Source organism: Sycon ciliatum, chromosome 7, assembly GCF_964019385.1.
Source record: "Sycon ciliatum chromosome 7, ocSycCili1.1, whole genome shotgun sequence".
NCBI lineage: Eukaryota > Metazoa > Porifera > Calcarea > Leucosolenida > Sycettidae > Sycon > Sycon ciliatum.
In genome coordinates, this window is record NC_088649.1 from 5,822,886 (window position 1) to 5,839,937 (window position 17,052).

Genomic DNA, 17,052 nt, shown 5'->3' on the forward strand with positions numbered 1-17,052 from the left:
AGGCACAGAGAGACAATGATGATCGCTCACATACGAACCTGATTATGGGTGGTGCAAAGATCACTAGTGTTGGTGGTGGTATTGAAAGCCATTGAACCATTGCCATTGGTTTGAGCATATGGTTGAAATGGAGCTCCATTCACACCACCACCATTATTGCAAGATGCAGAGCCACCCAGTGGAAGTATTCCAGTTGGAGTGGTGTTGTTTGGTAATTGCCCCTACAAGGAATTACAAAGAATAATCACACGCAGAACACGGGACAATGTAGCCTTGAAGATGCGACCACTCACAATGCCCAGCCCCAATTGTCGTCCCCTAAAGAAATTAAAAGGCATTTGTGGAGATTAAAAAAATGTATGAAACTGCACCTTCACGTGACCGCCAAAAATGATGCCAGGAACCTGTACGTCTCATGCAAGTGTCAGTATTTCGACAAGTTCCACTTCGGTGCTAGGCAGCTAAGCACCAGGCGGCTGGGGGTTGCTTTCGGTACTCAAATACCCCCTACCCCCCCCCCCCACACACACCCCACAAAAAACATTCCGACATGGCTTTAACTGATGTACCCATGCCGCTGAACGTGCTATGCCTACACCGTGAATCAGGGCTGGCCGGGGCATCTCGAATGAGTGCTCCACACACCTGCATCTGAGTGGAGAGCGGAAAAAACAATTCCCTGTGACAATGGTGACAGTGTTTTGCTGTCTGTTGCTGCTGTTTGATGGTGCTGTTTGATGGTGCTGTTTGATGGTGCTGTCTGTCGGTGCTGTTTGATGGTGCTGTTTGTTGGTGCTGTTTGTTGGTGCTGTCTGTTGGTGCTGTTTGATGGTGCTGTTTGATGGTGCTGTTTGATGGTGCTGTTTGATGGTGCTGTCTGTTGGTACTGTTTGATGGCCACTCAGCGTGTGAAACTTCAAGTTACAGTAAAGCAGTCTACCTAGCCTCTTGTATTTCCGTGCCAAAATAATGTGGCAGCAACCCCTTTATACCAGAACCCACCTCAGACCAGCGCATGCCAGTGTGGGAACTGACATCAGGGGAAAGGGGGGGGGGGGGGAGGGGGGGGGCGGAGGTTGAAGCAGTGACCAATGGATTGGCATTAATGAACAGGGGGTTGGAACAAGCAAGGCCAATGGCAATTGGATTTACCGAAAAGTACAGCGAGAGCACCGCATCACCAGGTCCTTCCCTGGTCAGGGCACTTTAAAGTGGCTTACCTGCGGGCCAGAAGATTGCATTGACATCGGCTCCAGCTCAACGTCACCAGCAATGGTGGCAAGAGTAGCCATTGGTCCAGAAGAGTAGCCCTTGTCAGACGAATCCATGCCATCCTCCATTGCCGTTCCTACATTGTCCTGCCCAAATGCAGCCCCAATGCCTGACAGTGTGTAGTGCTGACCAGCGACGTTAAAGCCGTTAGAAGCAGTGCCGGTACAGGATGCAGGCAGCGCAGACGCAACCTGGACAAGACAAATACACGATTACAGCAGGAGAAAAACCCGTTTAACCCTTTGGTGCCTGACTGAATTTTAGATTTTTCGTAGTTTTGGTTCAATTTTTTGGAAAGCCTCCGCAACCGATTAGATGATGTAGCGACAAAAGTGTGTATTCTGAATGGCAAGACACAGCAAAATCCGATTTTTGAATTTTCAAGTCAGAAAAAATTACAATAGGGTCAGGGTACTGCGCTGGTCCAAGAACATCTTGGTCGCCAACACCACTCAGCACGCCGAATCCACTACCAACCCACGGCCTCCGCCACGGCCTCCGCCACACGCGCCACGCACGCCACGATCAGCTGTTCCATCAGCTGGCTGAGCTCGACCAGCGCCGCGAGCAATTTCTCCGCGCAGCGCGAGCGGAGCACGTCCACAAACTGGCTGCACTCGCCCTCGCCCTACAGCTTCTTGAAGCTCATCGTCGGAAAATTTGTCCTCATCTGAAGAGCTGCCGTTCTCAAGAAATTCACCGAAAACCAAATCATCGTTGAGTCGGTCTTCCTCATCTGATGACGGCAGGTTTCCGTCAGAGAAAAGAGCGTGAGATTATTCACCATCGTCGTCTTCTGATTCTTCTTTTACACGGGCATCATCGGCCTCCAACTCTTCAAACAACTCAAGCGCTCCTGCAGCATCCATGACGGAGGTCAGCTGTAGTAGCCATGAACTGTACTAGTCGAAAACGAGGCGAAACAGCAACGTTTTGTTCATGTTGCGCGACACGTGCGTAGGCTGCCACGCTCGATTGACTTCCGCTGATCTGCGCGATCGTCGTTGATCACGACTCAACTTTTTCAAATGCAACCCCCTACTTTCTCTATTGCTATCTACAGGCCAGCTACTGAAGGGTCTCTGTACAAAAAATCAGGCACCTGCGATGTACGAGACTGGCTCTGTGCTCGTTTTTAGTATGCACTGTCAGCATAGGTCGAAATCGACCTACCGGCACCTAAGAGTTAACGGCTGACATTGTTGCACGATGCGGTGTAGTGATCAATTCAAAGTGTGGTCCCTTTCCCTCGCCGCAATATGAAATACAGAAAGGAGAAAGGATCGGGAGATTATGGGGTGAGAGATGATGGAGGTGGGAGATGATGGGGTTGGAAGATGATCGGGTTGGGAGATGATGGGGTGGGAGATGATGGGGGTAGGAGATGATCGGGTTGGGAGATGATGGGGGTGAGAGAGGATGGGGGTGAGAGATGATGGGGTTGGAAGATGATGGGGTTGGGAGATGATGGGGGTGGGAGATGATGGGGGTTGAAGATGATCGGGTTGGGAGATGATGGGGGTAATAGAGGATGGGGGTGAGAGATGATCGGGTTGGAAGATGATCGGGTTGGGAGCTGATGGGGGTGAGAGATGATCGGGTGGAAGATGTCAGGGGTGGGAGATGATGGGGGTGGAAGATGCTGGGGGTGAGAGATGATGGGGGTGAGAGATGATAGGGGTGGGAGATGATGGGGGTGCGGGATGATGGGGGTGGCAGATGACGGGGGTGGCAGATGATAGGGGTGGCAGATAATAGGGGTGGGAGATGATGGGGGTGGGAGATGAAGGGGGTGGGAGATGATAGGGGTGGGAGATAATAGGGGTGGAAGGTAATAGGAGTGGGGGGGGGGTCTGTAATAAGAAGAACTGCCTCGCTCTCCTACATGAGAGTGGAGGATGAGTGAGATAGTTCACCTCACAAATTGCGGAACCGTGTAAAATGTACGTTCCGGCCACATTCTAAACTTTACGACACCTGCAACAACCCCCTGCGTGTTTCTAAACTGGTCTGACCATAGCCCCCTGTTGTCGGTTGCCATGGCCAGATGGATTGTTATCTCATAGTCCCTAGCATGATGGGCACTCGAGGGTTGATGCTAAACTAGCTTATACACGTCAGAGTTGTCAAACAAATCGCTACCTGGCTTAGTTCAGCAAGCTGGTTGGTAGCTTGTTGGTATTGCTCCGTTGGTTGCTGATATTGTCGCTGCTGCTGTTGCTGTCCATGCAGCTGTTGCTGTTGTTGTAGCTGCTGCTGCAGTTGTTGTTGCTGCTGCGGCCGCAGCTGCTGCACCTGTTGCGCTTGATATTGTTGCATTGGCGACTGCTGTACATGCGGCTGCTGCTGTTGCTGCAGGTGCTGTGCATGATCTTGTTGCATTGACCATGGCTGGTGCTGCAACTGTTGATGTTGCAGCGCTGCAGCATCAAATGACTGTTCCACTGCAGGCTGAGCACCTGGAAACTGTACATTGGTCCTGTTCACACAGTCCACGAAACTTTGACTTGACATGAAGCCACTCTAAAACAACAAAACACAAACACCAGCATACAAACGCGTTTTTTTCAAAATTCAATTTTCTTGAGTTCCTCTTACACGCCGGACAGAGGGAAGCAGCAACAGACATTCCACTCTTCCCTCTTTCATGAGAGTTCTCAAATTCACATGCGTGAACTATGCGTACTGGGCACGCTGTCAGCACACGCCTGCAGCGTGTTAGTTTGTACCCCCCCCCCCCCCCCCGGGTGCTGACTCGGCTGCCCCGGCCCTGGGGTGGACACAGGACTGAGGTGTGTGGGTAGATTAGGAGAGTTGAACACTGGTCAACTATATCCTATCTCTGACCGGCCGTGGTTTACCGTGTGGTTTTGGACGTAATGCACGAACTGGTGCTGCCAAATGCCAACAGGAGAGATTCCAATTTTTCCATGAAAGGGAACAGGGGTGGGGGGGGGGGGGAGATGTCTGAGGAAATACGTGATGCAGTTGGCAAACATGTGTTCTGTCCTTCTTCTTCTCCTTCTCCTTCTCTGTCTGTCTGTTTGTCTGTCTGCTAGTCTCTCTCTCCCTCTCTCTCTCTCTCTCCCTCTCTCTCGCTCTTTCCCGCTAGCTCCCTCCCCCCTCCGTCCGTCCGTCCCTCCCTCCCTCTCTCTCTCTCTCTCTGTTTCGGAGAGGCAGTGAAACCGCCCTCACGAATAAAATACTTGACAAGCACTGAATACTGTAATTTCACACATTTTTAGTGTACTTTTACTTTGCTACTTTCGGTGCATCTCTTTCATACCTAACATGTTAATAGCTGCACATCGACCAGCACATTACCTAATAGACACTCCTTCTCCGTAGTTTTAAACATTCCATTAGCTTCACGAGCACTGATTCGCATCATCCAGTGGGGGACTGCTTACTAGTGTCTGTACCTAAAATTTCTGTTGGCCTAACACTCAATCTGCGGACAGAACTGTTCCATCATCTGTGGACTCATCAGCGCAGCACAGAGAAAATGAGGCCGAACCTGATAGCAACAGGTTGACCTAACATGTTCTTTTTGGGCCTCATACCTAAACGAATTAATGTTGAGCACCTGAAATTTCTGAAAAATTATACCCATGAGTACCATCTTGCAGTCTTCGGCATTTCAACACTAAGTCTTCACAACGAAAGTCTGCACCTTTCAGAGCCCTTGCACGAACGTAACACTTTAATAGTGTAGTCCGGAGGTTGAGGCTCAAGGCAAGACTACCGTATGGCATGTCCTTCCGCTGTCACACGAAGGAGCGGACGGAGCACTCCAGAAGTCATTACAGAAACCCCATCGGGTCATGTACATACTTCCTCCGTTAACAAAAACTTCGTGATGGATTTTGATGGATATGAAAACGCTTAGAACAGATCAAGAACAGTTTGTATCGACTGCAAATCACTGGACGAAGGTGATTCAGCCTATGTACAGCGCCTTTACAAGAGAAACTGTTGGCGGAATGAGCAGAGAGTTCAGTTTGCGTCGCTTTTGCTCGATTCATTTTTGATCTGCGTCGCTGTCGTCATCTGCTGCACGCGAGTCATCATCTGCTGTACGCGAGTCATCATCTCTCTCGAGTTGTTGTTCAGCTCGTTTCAGCCTTGCCTCGGCTTCTTTCATCACACTGGGCTGACCTTGATGTCGCCGTCGTTCAAGTAATTTGGCTTTCAAGCTGCGTGATTCGCCGCAATGGCGATTACTCGTTTCCACCAGGGAGTCGTGAAAATATTTTACGACTCCTTGGTTTCATCTTCGCTGTCTGAACTCCGCGAAACGAGGAGTAAAGGCCCAGCCAAACTGATCCCATTTTCTCTAATGGATTCCCCTGCCAGCACTGAACGGCAGCGGCTAGCAAATCCAGTCGACTTTCTTTAGCCACGAGACTCGCATCGGACAGCGGACTTCTGAAAGAATGCATGGTCATCAGCATTCGAATCTGGGCTTTGCGCAGGTTGAACAAGATCTTGAGTTCAGACTTATTTTCATTGAGCCGTGCGATCAGAGCAGCTCCTTGTTCACTCGCTCATTGTGTGGGCTCGCTACTCCGTTTCATCGCTCTCTTTCAATCTCCAACTTACTCAGTGTTAAAGTGACAGAGAGGCCAAGCAACGCAATATCCCCTCGGAGAAGTGGTATTTCAGTTTCGATCGCCATGACTGTCATCACCTATAACTATGTTTCCACAGCGCAACCATCGATTCCGCTCGGCTTGTTGTGAAAGGTCGCTTTCCTTGCATTGTACCTCTGTCATGGCATGCCTGGGAAGGCCAAGAAAGTGATTGCGACTCATTTAACGGCAGTTTGTGCCCAAATCAGCCCCTCAAAATTCCATCACGAAGTTTTTGGTAACGGAGAAAGTAGAGACTTGTGACCGTAACGGTATCCACATCAGGAGACGTGCTTGCAGTTACACACTTGTGACTAACTAAGCCACAACGAACAACGGCATAATGTATGCCTTGTTTGGTAGATTAGCATGTTCATCGGTTAATTCGGTTGTCAGGAGCACTGTTTTCGACACAGTGCGCATTCCGCCCGGTAACATGCTGTCGACCAATCAAGATAAACAAAGGTATTATCATGGGTCGTCCTCCATGGCCCGTACTAATACTACATGGCAATAACTATGCAGATAACAAGCAGCGCAACAAAAGTACCTGTCGCCGGCAGCGTGCACATGCCAGCAGTCTTCAGCTATGCAGTTCAATTCTGAAAAGCACCAGCTACGATCTGGGGTGAATTAATCCGTCCTTTCTCTTCGCAAGATTAGCCCAGGAACTGCCAGGAGTGTGTACCGCCATCACTCCAAACTTTTTGAAAATTAAATATTACATAAATAGCGCACTGTACTGCACCGCAAGCTAGTTGGAAATGATCTTTTTCTAGGCACCCGAGGTGGCAGTGGTCATATCTGTAATTATTCTAGAACCGTGGTGACAGATGATTCCTGGAACATAGCACCGTGGGGCCTGGGAAATACAACTCCGGTGGACAGTACTTACTACAAATACAATGCTTGACAGCTTCTTGTTCACTCAAGACAAAGAGCTAGAGCCAGGGGAAGAGGAGGTGTTTCGTGCGCATGCGTATATGTGTGTTGGTGAGTGATTGACGTCATGGCAGCGAGGCCGTCAGGCCGCTACACCTGCACCTACAGGCTACAGTCTGTACAGACCCACCGCCCCCGGGAGCTCACTGGCTACACAAACCATGCAAACCCAGTGGCGTATCCGGAGGGAGGGGGGGGGGGGGGGGGGGCGGGGTTCCACGGAACCCCCTATATTTTGCAAATGTGCAACCAAAAAAACATCGACAATTTCATGCGTAGGTAAGAGGACAATCAGTCATGTCGACATCCGGGCCGTCCGATCCAAGTAAGTGCAGTCATGTAGATCTACATTTTGTGCCAACCTGTTGCAAGGCTACCTTCTTGCCAAAGCATTTGGACTAATTTCGGCTCCACAATCCAGTGTGTCGTTAGTACTCGTTACTACATTGTATAATAGCTTTCATGGCTGAGGTTGTCGGTATGTCTGCTGGCTCTGGTTCCCAGTATTCAGTAGCCAAGGCCGGTTGGTAAAGTACCTCCAATTTCACTTCAAGGTACCAGTGCATCTAGTGTCTGCTTCTAGCAAAGCAGCGTGCTGTCTATATTGGTTACCCCAGCAATTGTAGGGTGTGCATAGGTAACTGTCTTGGCCGTTTTATGCCGATGTACTCCGTGTGGTGTAGACCAGGTGTGCATTGGTGATTTGGTGGTCAATTCACATGGCTTCGCCAGTTGTGTGGATTAGACAGTTATCTGGTGCAAGTCTTGATCTGTCTCATTCAGATCCTGTTCGCTATCGTTGCTATAAGAGAAAATCTGTGGGTGCACATCCAGTGCATTTGCAGATTTGCGTGCTTCTCTTGCGACGGGCGTATACATGGTACATTGTACGGTACATTTTGTACATGTCCATGCAGATCTACATGATCGTACTTATGTCACGACTACTTCGAGGAGTATGTTCATGCTGTTTTGACTCGCTAACTTTTCACACTTGTAGCGTGATATCAAGAGTAGATAAACAAGAGTGTGCAACTCGCGGATGGGTTGGCCCACGGCGGAATTTTTTGTTGACGTAATCTTTTCGACGACGCACGCACTGCGAGCATTTTGGAGAGGTTTCCCTCGTGCACTTGGCCGGGCTTTACACTACAAGGTCGGTGCCCAGCACGTGCTCTCACACTGCTCTGCGGCAAAGTCCGCGTTTCTGAAAAAAAGGTGACGTCAACAAAAAATTCCGCCGTGGGCGGGGGTATCTGCAGATTGTGCAGGAGAGATCCGGAGTTGCACACTCTTGTTTATCTACTCTTGGTGATATGTATGTCCCTCAATTCTTTGCCCATATGAATTGCTGTGTTAGTCATTTTTGTTCCTTTATTCCCTGTAAGAGCCTATGAAGAGAAGGGAAGGAAAACGTTCGTTTTTAAATTTCCTAAGTGTTCGTTTGGACTGGTGTGGATTGCGGAAATGCATGTACCAGTCAGTGTACAGCATTGAAGAATTGGAGACGCTTCCAATTTTTTCTACAAGTTTGAAGAAACTCTGAAACAGATGATTATTCGGCTGCAGTTGAGCCTCTAAAATTCGAAGAGTGTGAATCGATGACCAGTCCTTGGCTACAGATGACCAGGAAAGTGCCACATAGCTAGTACAGGGCAGTTGATTTGATTTGCGACCCAACAAGGCAACAACAGGACGAACGCTGGCAATACAATGGGCAGCATGTACATGTACAGTACTATAAAGAGAACACGAAGGACAATCAATGTTTGTTGCCTGATGATTGCGAGAGCATGAAACTTGAAGTCGCAGCAAACAAGTCTTGATTGTCCTTGTTGTTCTGTTCTGTGTACTACGCTCTGCCTCCGCCATGGTGTTGAGCACTGTCAGCACACTGGGTACACCCTCGCTCTGGTGTACAGTATTAGATAAACCTTGTTTTAGTTCACACATGTTGTTGTTGGTATGACAGCAGTAAGGTCACTGTGTTCCGAACACGGTGTCCTCCACCTTGTTTCATGCTGTCAAACCAACAACAATACATGTACAGTCGTCGGAGACACAAAGAAACGCCAGCGTTGGTGCGATCACTGAGAAAGAGATGGCTGCCATGTCCATCAATCCTTTCTCTGGGTTAGACCAAACAAGTGAGTCCATAGTTTTACTCGGGCTAAGCTTGTTTTATTTCGACTCCCACTGCCAAGAGTATACTTCTTTGTTGCCATCTTCCTTTTCTACTTGCTTTCGTGGAGTGTGGCTGGTGAACTGTTCGTGCTGTTGTCTGCAAGCGTCGTGTGGTCTCGTCGGGTCAAATGAAAAACCTTTTACAAGAGTATACTCTTGATAGATAGATCTACTACATGTTCTTGGAAGTACATATGCTACTGTCTGATGACGTGTTTTCACACGAAACTCGGGGTATCAGCGGAAAGAGACTTGTTTGATTCATTGCTGTGTAATATTTGTATTACTGGCTCTGTCCACGGGACATTGAGCACTGTAAGCAGCCTAAGGACTTTAGACAACTGTTCTTGGAAGTACGACAGTCAACCTTGCGAATAACGCGACCCTCGTCTCTCAATCATCCCTCGATCGTGCATGAGAAAAGAATGATACTCGTAAGTGACTAGTGTGTACCGTCTACTCTGCACTGTAGTCGATCTAGCTGTGAGTGTGACCAGGTGACGTGCCAGTCAAGAGATCGGATCGCAGACTAGACGGCGGGGGTGCCAGAGAAAAATTACAAAGTGCAGCAAGGACGGTACTTTCCCTCTGCCAAACTCGGGGAAAGTCCCCATTCTAGCCTACAACGACGGTAACGTACATTACATGTAGCTGCCACGTGTGTGGTGTTAGGGCCGCGTAGCCTGGGGCGTATTAGTACGGTAGTCTTAATCTTGAGGTCGGATCCGAGTTCTCTGGCCATGCCATGCCAGGCGCCAGGTCCTAGGGCCGATCTTCACCAGACAGTAGTCCATGACTCATGAGCCCATGCACAGAGTCAGACACAGACAGTCAGTGCATAGCGAGCGGCGAGTGCTAGTCCAGCGGCGTCAGTGAGTATTCCAACGAGGCACACAGCATACAAGTAACAAGGATCTGTTCGATCGGACCACCGGTGCGACAAAGTGACGATTATGATGCGTCTGGGCCGCCATGAAGTCAAGACCCTAGGCCTACGTGTACGTGTAGGTTAGCGGAGCTCTCTAAAAAGTGAAACTCACCACCACTGCTACGATTCATGCAGTGAGTGCTTCCTAGCTGCATCTCATGTTTGGCAATGAAGCGGCCTTTGCGCTGATGCCTTCTTTCAAACACGTGCGCAACTTAGCACAGAAAGAGAGACGAGGTCACAACAGACATGGAAATACTACTTCCAAGTAGGTAGTATCAAGAGTGCATAGATTGTTTATGGACTTTTGGTAGTATGAAATGGACAAAGCAGAGGAGGAATATATTCAGGAACAGCTTGCATTGAGATCGCCACCTGCACCTACATATTATTGTACCGTCTAATGTTACATTGTACACGTATGATGATCGTCATGAACAAAGGCACAGCCATTGCAGCCACTTGCCATGGCGCAACTCCTGCCGTTGACGACAAAGTTATTGCTGTAGGCGCACACGTCGCCAGCGATGACGTTTGCGCCTACAGCAACAACTATTACTTTGTCCTCAACGGCAGGAGTGGCAGTGGAGGAACCTCACACGGCGGGCAGTGCAGTGAATGGCTCCACGGGCATCTGCCTCTGGAACTCTTCCGCTTCTCTCACCTCGTCGTCACCTCGTCGTCACGTCACTATGGGACCGTCACTTCATTTCAATCTATCATGAATCTGAATGATGCATATATGATACTATGTGTAGCAACGTTAGCATGGTTAGTGCGAACTTCTAATAGATTGTCTGCTTCGCGTGCTTGTCTAAATTATAGCGCCATCTGCATGCATGTTCCAGCAGCACTGTGTGTTTCGTTATCACCTTTAGAACTTTCGTCACCAGTCACCTAAGTCCTTCAACTTCTTTGGGTATGCCACTTTTCTATGTCGAAAGTGCGCAATTGCGCCACTTTACCATATACTCATTGCTTTATCTGCTATTCATTCGTTATCTACCTCCACTGAGGAGATCCTTAATGAGCGAAACAGCTGTCTGGAGGATATGGAACATCTACCCAAGAACGAACTTCCTCGCTATGGAGTGGTGTTGTGAATGTAGGCCAAGAGCGCAGTGTGGAGAGGTGGACGGTTGAGATTATTTTCAAATGGCTGAGTTTGTGGCTACTTCTGTGTACTTGTTTTTCGGTTTTGACAGCATGTTCCAAGGCGAGGACGCGTAGTGCTCCTGACTACAACCATAACCCGGCTGGCAAAATCGAAAAACATGATAAACTACCAAGCAAGGCTTCTTCTGTGTACTTGTACTACATGTACTGTAGTTCAATGATTTTCAATGATTATGTAGCTTGGTCAAGGCCGAAGGGACAGTCCCCAGCAATCGTACGCTGGGGGATGTCCCTTCGAGTGCCGTTCTCCTTCAACAGCGTGTGGTAGTGAGGAGCTCAGTGGTGGTTGCATGAGCTCCTGGCCCGGGTGCCCCAGCAGGAGAGGCGCCAGCTGAAGTCTTCTGAACATGCTGTCAGGACAACTGTTGAAGGCTAGCCAAACAGTATCCCCTAGGGCAATATAATGACAACCTGTCACCTCTAATGAACTTCAAAGTGAGTAGAAAAGAATGGGCTCAGAGCTCAGAGCACAGCTCAGGAGTCAGTGACTGGAGTACTCTAGCTACCCTCAAGCACACACCATGCACACACACACACACACACACACACACACACACACACACACACACACACACACACACACACACACACACACACACACACACACACACACACCAAAAGATCAGGCATGCACATGCAGTGGCCATAGATTGTGAAGACAATGACCGCGCATATGATGCAGCTGAGCTGAGCTGACAGGTGATGGTGTGATCACATGATCTTGGCTGACCGTAATGTTGGACAACAGGTGATGTCGCGTACTAAAGCTGGGCTTATTTGATCCTGTAGAAGCCGATGTCATGGCTAGGCTTCTATTCGCATCAGGCTTCTATTCAAACCAGGTATTTCTATGTATGTCAACACTAACACCAGGCTTATGTGCCGACAGTGTATCTTGAAAATCAGGCTTGTATTTAAACCAGGCTTCTGTAATTACGAGGCAGGCTCAAGAATCTAGACACTCTGGTTACTACACACAACATGGTCCAGGATAGTGCTACAGAGTCAGTAGCCTACACTGCACAGGTCACCGATGAAAACTTACTACTTGTAGTATGTAGTCTGATCCTACACTACAGACAACAGACTGCAGTGTGCACAGCACTATAGTATAGACTATCCTACACTATAGACAACAGACTGCAGTGTGCACACCACTATAGACTATCCTACACTACAGACAACAGACTGCAGTGTGCACAGCACTATAGTATAGAGTGACAGTACTGGTCTAACCTAACCCTAGGGCAGTAGAGGATGAACAATCCCAGCCGACCACTCTACACCAACTACATGTGCACAGCAGTTGTGGCGTGTCCGGTGCACCACAATGCCAGAGTCAATGTGGGATGTGATACACACACGCACGCACACGCACACACACACACACACACACACACACACACACACACACACACACACACACACACACACACACACACACACACACACTCCCTCTCTCTTTCCATCTCTCTCTATCTCTCTCTCTCTCTCTCTCTCTCTCTCTCTCTTCTCTCTCTCTCACTAGTATTTACTGTAGCCCATGAGCACGGTGCAAAATTGGACTTGACCACTACTACCATGGCTAATACTAGTAATAGCTGTATCTCTGATGATGAGTACAATGTAGTTTGCCTCCCATACTCACTGAGTCCCTCTTCAGGCTCTGACCGCTCCATTCCCATACTCACTGAGTCCCTCTTCAGGCTCTGACTGCTCCATTCCCATACTCACTGAGTCCCTCTTCAGGCTCTGACCGCTCCATTCAAGAATGTGCTACTGAACAGTGCAAGGTAACATGGCTGCTGCACTCGTGACTCAATAAATTCTCTTTTAGCTATACCACTGTATAGTTAAACAATGTATTCGCCTACCGGTATGCAGAGTGCGTTGAAGTCCTCTAGGCACTGTACAGTGGTAACCCACCATGCGGCGGCATGTGCTGGTTTACAGCTACCATATTTTCCGGAGTATAGACCTTATTCGATAACGTAACTTTTGGACTCGCCTCCAGGGATTTGTCGTAAGCTAGGGCACGCGTACGAGAAAGGAGTGGCAAGAAAGGCCCAGTTTGTTCAAGGGAGTAGTAAAATACTGGTATTTTCTACTCCCATGTTCGCACACAGAGTCCATTGTGCACTGAGTGCAGGTCTCTTGCCACTCCCTGGTTCCCGGGACCCCGGTTCACGTGATTGTGACGTTTATCGAATAAGGTCTACATGTATAAACAGCACTTTAACCTGGTGGTGTGCACGGGGACTCGGGTAGCCGTGCTACCCCTGAGGATCTCGGGTAGACGGGTACAGAATAGAGAGGTTAAGTTTCACGTAAAAGTCTTACGTCCGTGAATTTTTACGTCAAAAAGTGAAAAAACTCACGTAAAATTTGACGCGTTTTACGTGAGTTGACTGTCCCGCACGTAAGTTCATGACGTGAGTTTTTGGAAGTTTCGCTTGGTTATTCCGGCCGAATTTGTGTGAGTTTCCGGAATTATATCGAGTTGTATCGAGTTTGTTGGAAGATTTAATATCTGTGCGAACTAAACCCGAATCCTGCCAGGCAAAATTTCACGTCACGTCGCACGTGTAACTTAACCTCTAAAAATTACACGTAACGTGAGATTTGCACCGCGTTTTGAAAAGGGGCAAAAAACGTGTAACTTAACCTCTCTAATAGTACCCGAAAACCCGAAGTCGCAGATGATATCATGTACAGTGCAGGTGGACAAATTCATGTACCACTCCGCATGTCTACCCAGTGTGTAATGAAAGGGGTGCATTGTGATGTTACCATGGAACCATTATCCGATCGGGTACCCGTGCTCCCCGTGGAAACCGACCTGAACCCGATACCCCAAGAAAATGCTACCCGACTCAGCCCTAGTTTAAAGTTTACTTAAAACACCAAAGTCAGGCACAGTGGGTTGGTCTAAGACCATGATTGAGGAACGAGAGGTACCAGGTTCAAGTCTTGCTTGGAAGCGGAAGGATTATTCCAACTGTGCTGCGACCCACAGTTAATTGGGAACTCGTGGCCTGGCATGATTAAATAATGGATGTGGAAAATGGGATTTGAGCCTTTGGCCTGTGGTTGGTGGATCTGATCTATCCTCCCCCACCGTTTAGGAGCCGCATCTGACGCCTGACCATGGGAAGGTGGCGTCCCACGGAAGCGGAAAGGTGGTTCTTGACCAGGGAGTTGTACGACTCCTTGTTCTTGACCTGCCCGGTACGCGAACCCGTCGAATATATTTATTTTTAAACACCACTAATTCACACAAACAAAGTCGGCTTAAACTATGATGGTCAAATTAACGGTGATAAATGGAGTAAATGTCAGTATTTCGTGCCAAAAAATCTGGTTACGGCTTATGTACTCCAGTGCGGCTTGTTTTCTGGAAAATACAGTACAATCGAGTGTTCAAATGGCAATATGCAGTAGGTGCATGTTCCATACTCTACGGGCGGAGCGATGGAAATCTACACCGACCGGTAATCTACGTATCCACAGACGTTTCCAGCCGTCCGTCTTGAATTTCAAGCGGGCTACAAGTCTGCTGGCACGTGTGGAAAAGCGGTGTACATAGTACAGTACACCGGTTGCTGAGCTCGCAGCCGTGAACGCCCCTGCATGGACCCTGGGCTTCATGAAGCGCAGCCAAGCACCCTGTCTCCATCGCAGCTGTGAGAGTCCCAGCATGGACCCTGGGCTTCATGAAGCGCAGCCAAGCACCCTGTCTCCCTCGCAGCTGTGAAAGCCGCTGCATTGACCCTGGGCTTCATGAAGCACAGCCAAGCGCCTGGTCACCTTAAAAAATCACGGTTTGCGCGAGACTCGGCTGGAGTAACCTGAGAATCCGGGGCCGGCCAACCTTGCAGCCGTGAAAACGTCTGCAAGGACTTCGGGTTCCCTGTAGCACAGCCGCTTAAGCACCCGGCTATCCTCCACTGGCTGCAGCATGGGGTGGTCTGACCCCAGCTGGATGTTGAATCGGTACTGCACTCGAACACGTTACTAGTAGTCGGATTTCAGTTGCCACCTAGAACTACCTTTGTATGAATATAAAATTATTTTCAAATTAATAATAATAATAATTATATTATCCAGCTGTCAGTACTTACAGAATTTGTGCCCCCCTCGGGTGGGCGCGGGTCGAGGAATGGCCGCTGCGCCATTCTCTTCGCTGCTCCGTTGTGCTCGTCGCACGACAACGCGACCGGTGCGGGTAGATCGGACCAGCGCCGAGCGGGTATCTGCCGACGTGCGCCCTGCTTCGCTCGATGAAAACCTTGACAACAAGTCTCAGTGAAGAACAAAGCGGCTGATAATTATGAGCTCACGATCACGGCACTACAGCCTACGCTGGCCACAGTATGTAGGGGTACGCAGCAGGACGAGTCCGTCGCAAACACCACCAGAGTGTGACGCTTCGCGATCTACGCTGAAAGACCTGGGCTGAGTGAGCCGAGAGCAAGCTGGAAGACAAAAAGAGACAGTAAAAAAATACTAAAAATCATTGAATCATCCTGTCATGTAGGAGTCTGTACTGTCTGTAGTGTAGGCTGTAGCCAGTGTAGGTCTGGTGTACATCATTGTAAGAGGGGGAAGTACATGTAAGTTCGGAGTCGCACGATGTTTTTCACATTTATACTGGCATAATTATCACAATTATTATAGAAAAATTACTTCGAAGTATTATAATTATGCATCAAGTGCAATGGGCGCTTTCGATTACACGTTTACACAATTCTGGAACTGTTTTTTTTAAATTCTGGAATGACCAGAATGAGCGGATTCCGGCCTTGTAAACGAACGACTGGAATTCACAACGCATTTTATTCATGTCATGTCACAAACAAAATTGATGAATCGTAAAAAGAGATCACGTACACCCTCGCGCACACGTGGACCTAGCATCGCGCACCCCCCTGCCAGGGAGGCTCTTCGCGCGCTAGAGTCATGACCAGACCGGTAACACACCGATTGTGCAATTCTGGCGCCAGAATTAGAGAAATTCCGCCCTCTCTTCAGAATTGACGGATTCGACGGAATTGGATAAAATCAATTCTTACGACAGAATTTGTCACTTTTTGTGTAATCGAACTGTGCATCAACAATAACTAATTCTAGAATTGACCGAAATGCGTGTAATCGAAAGCGCCCAATGATACATGCATGGCTAGGAGAACTCACCTGCACTCTGCGTCTTGAGCAGGTAAGCAACTGTTACTTTGAGTTTGAGGCTGGCAGTGCAGTGGCACAGTGGTAGTGGTCGATTTACCACACTACGGATCACCTGCTTCTGCACGAAATCAGAATCTAGGTTTTTGGCAATGCCCAGCAAGCGCTGCCGATACATGTACTAGCACTCGATCTTCATCCGTTCACAAGGTCTGATCGGGTACAAACCGACGCTGCGAACAAGCGCCAGGTGTTATATTGACACACACGCATGCATAGCATGCTCGATCGCAGCCAACGAAAGATGGGCCGGGCGGCCGGGCCGCGGGCCTGGCAAGGCCACATGCACACGACAATCATGGTGGTGCCGCTTCGGCCTAGATAAAAATAATGTCATGTGAGCTGGCCAGCCGCCGAGATGCGATCTCCCGATGTCGGATGAGGGATTTCCCCTCGTTAGCAGTTGTGTCTGGGGAAGTACCTGGTGTGGGATTCCTCTCGCACACCGCTTCCCGGGCACGTGCATGATGCCCAATGGGCGAAATATTGGCAAAGTAAGTAGTTATTTATTTTGGTGCAGCTGAGAGCCTGTTGCTGGAATGGCGGTATTTTCAAGTGCAAGAAATACGCTGCAATGGAGTTTGGGAATTCTGAAGAAACGTGCAGCAAGCACTTCAAGTAATAGTTGAGACTGCATGCAGCTACATTGTAGCTGGCACATCACAGGCTTCAAACCAG

The 17,052-nt window shown here is 48.8% G+C and overlaps 1 protein-coding gene across 2 annotated transcripts in view; it reads right to left on the reverse strand.

The window, feature by feature from the left end:
• LOC135820820 (uncharacterized) overlaps nt 1-16,529 on the reverse strand; it is a 57,634-nt gene extending 41,105 nt beyond the window's left edge. For both annotated transcript variants that reach the window (XM_065333862.1, XM_065333861.1), the window contains exons 1-5: nt 16,327-16,529; nt 15,255-15,608; nt 3,415-3,795; nt 1,221-1,463; nt 39-221 (exon numbers count right to left, since the gene is read on the reverse strand). In XM_065333862.1, coding sequence (XP_065189934.1) covers nt 39-221; nt 1,221-1,463; nt 3,415-3,795; nt 15,255-15,308 — 861 coding nt within the window. In that variant the 5' untranslated portion in view covers nt 15,309-15,608; nt 16,327-16,529. The remainder of the gene's footprint in view (nt 1-38; nt 222-1,220; nt 1,464-3,414; nt 3,796-15,254; nt 15,609-16,326) is intronic.
• Between the last annotated feature and the right edge of the window lie 523 nt (nt 16,530-17,052).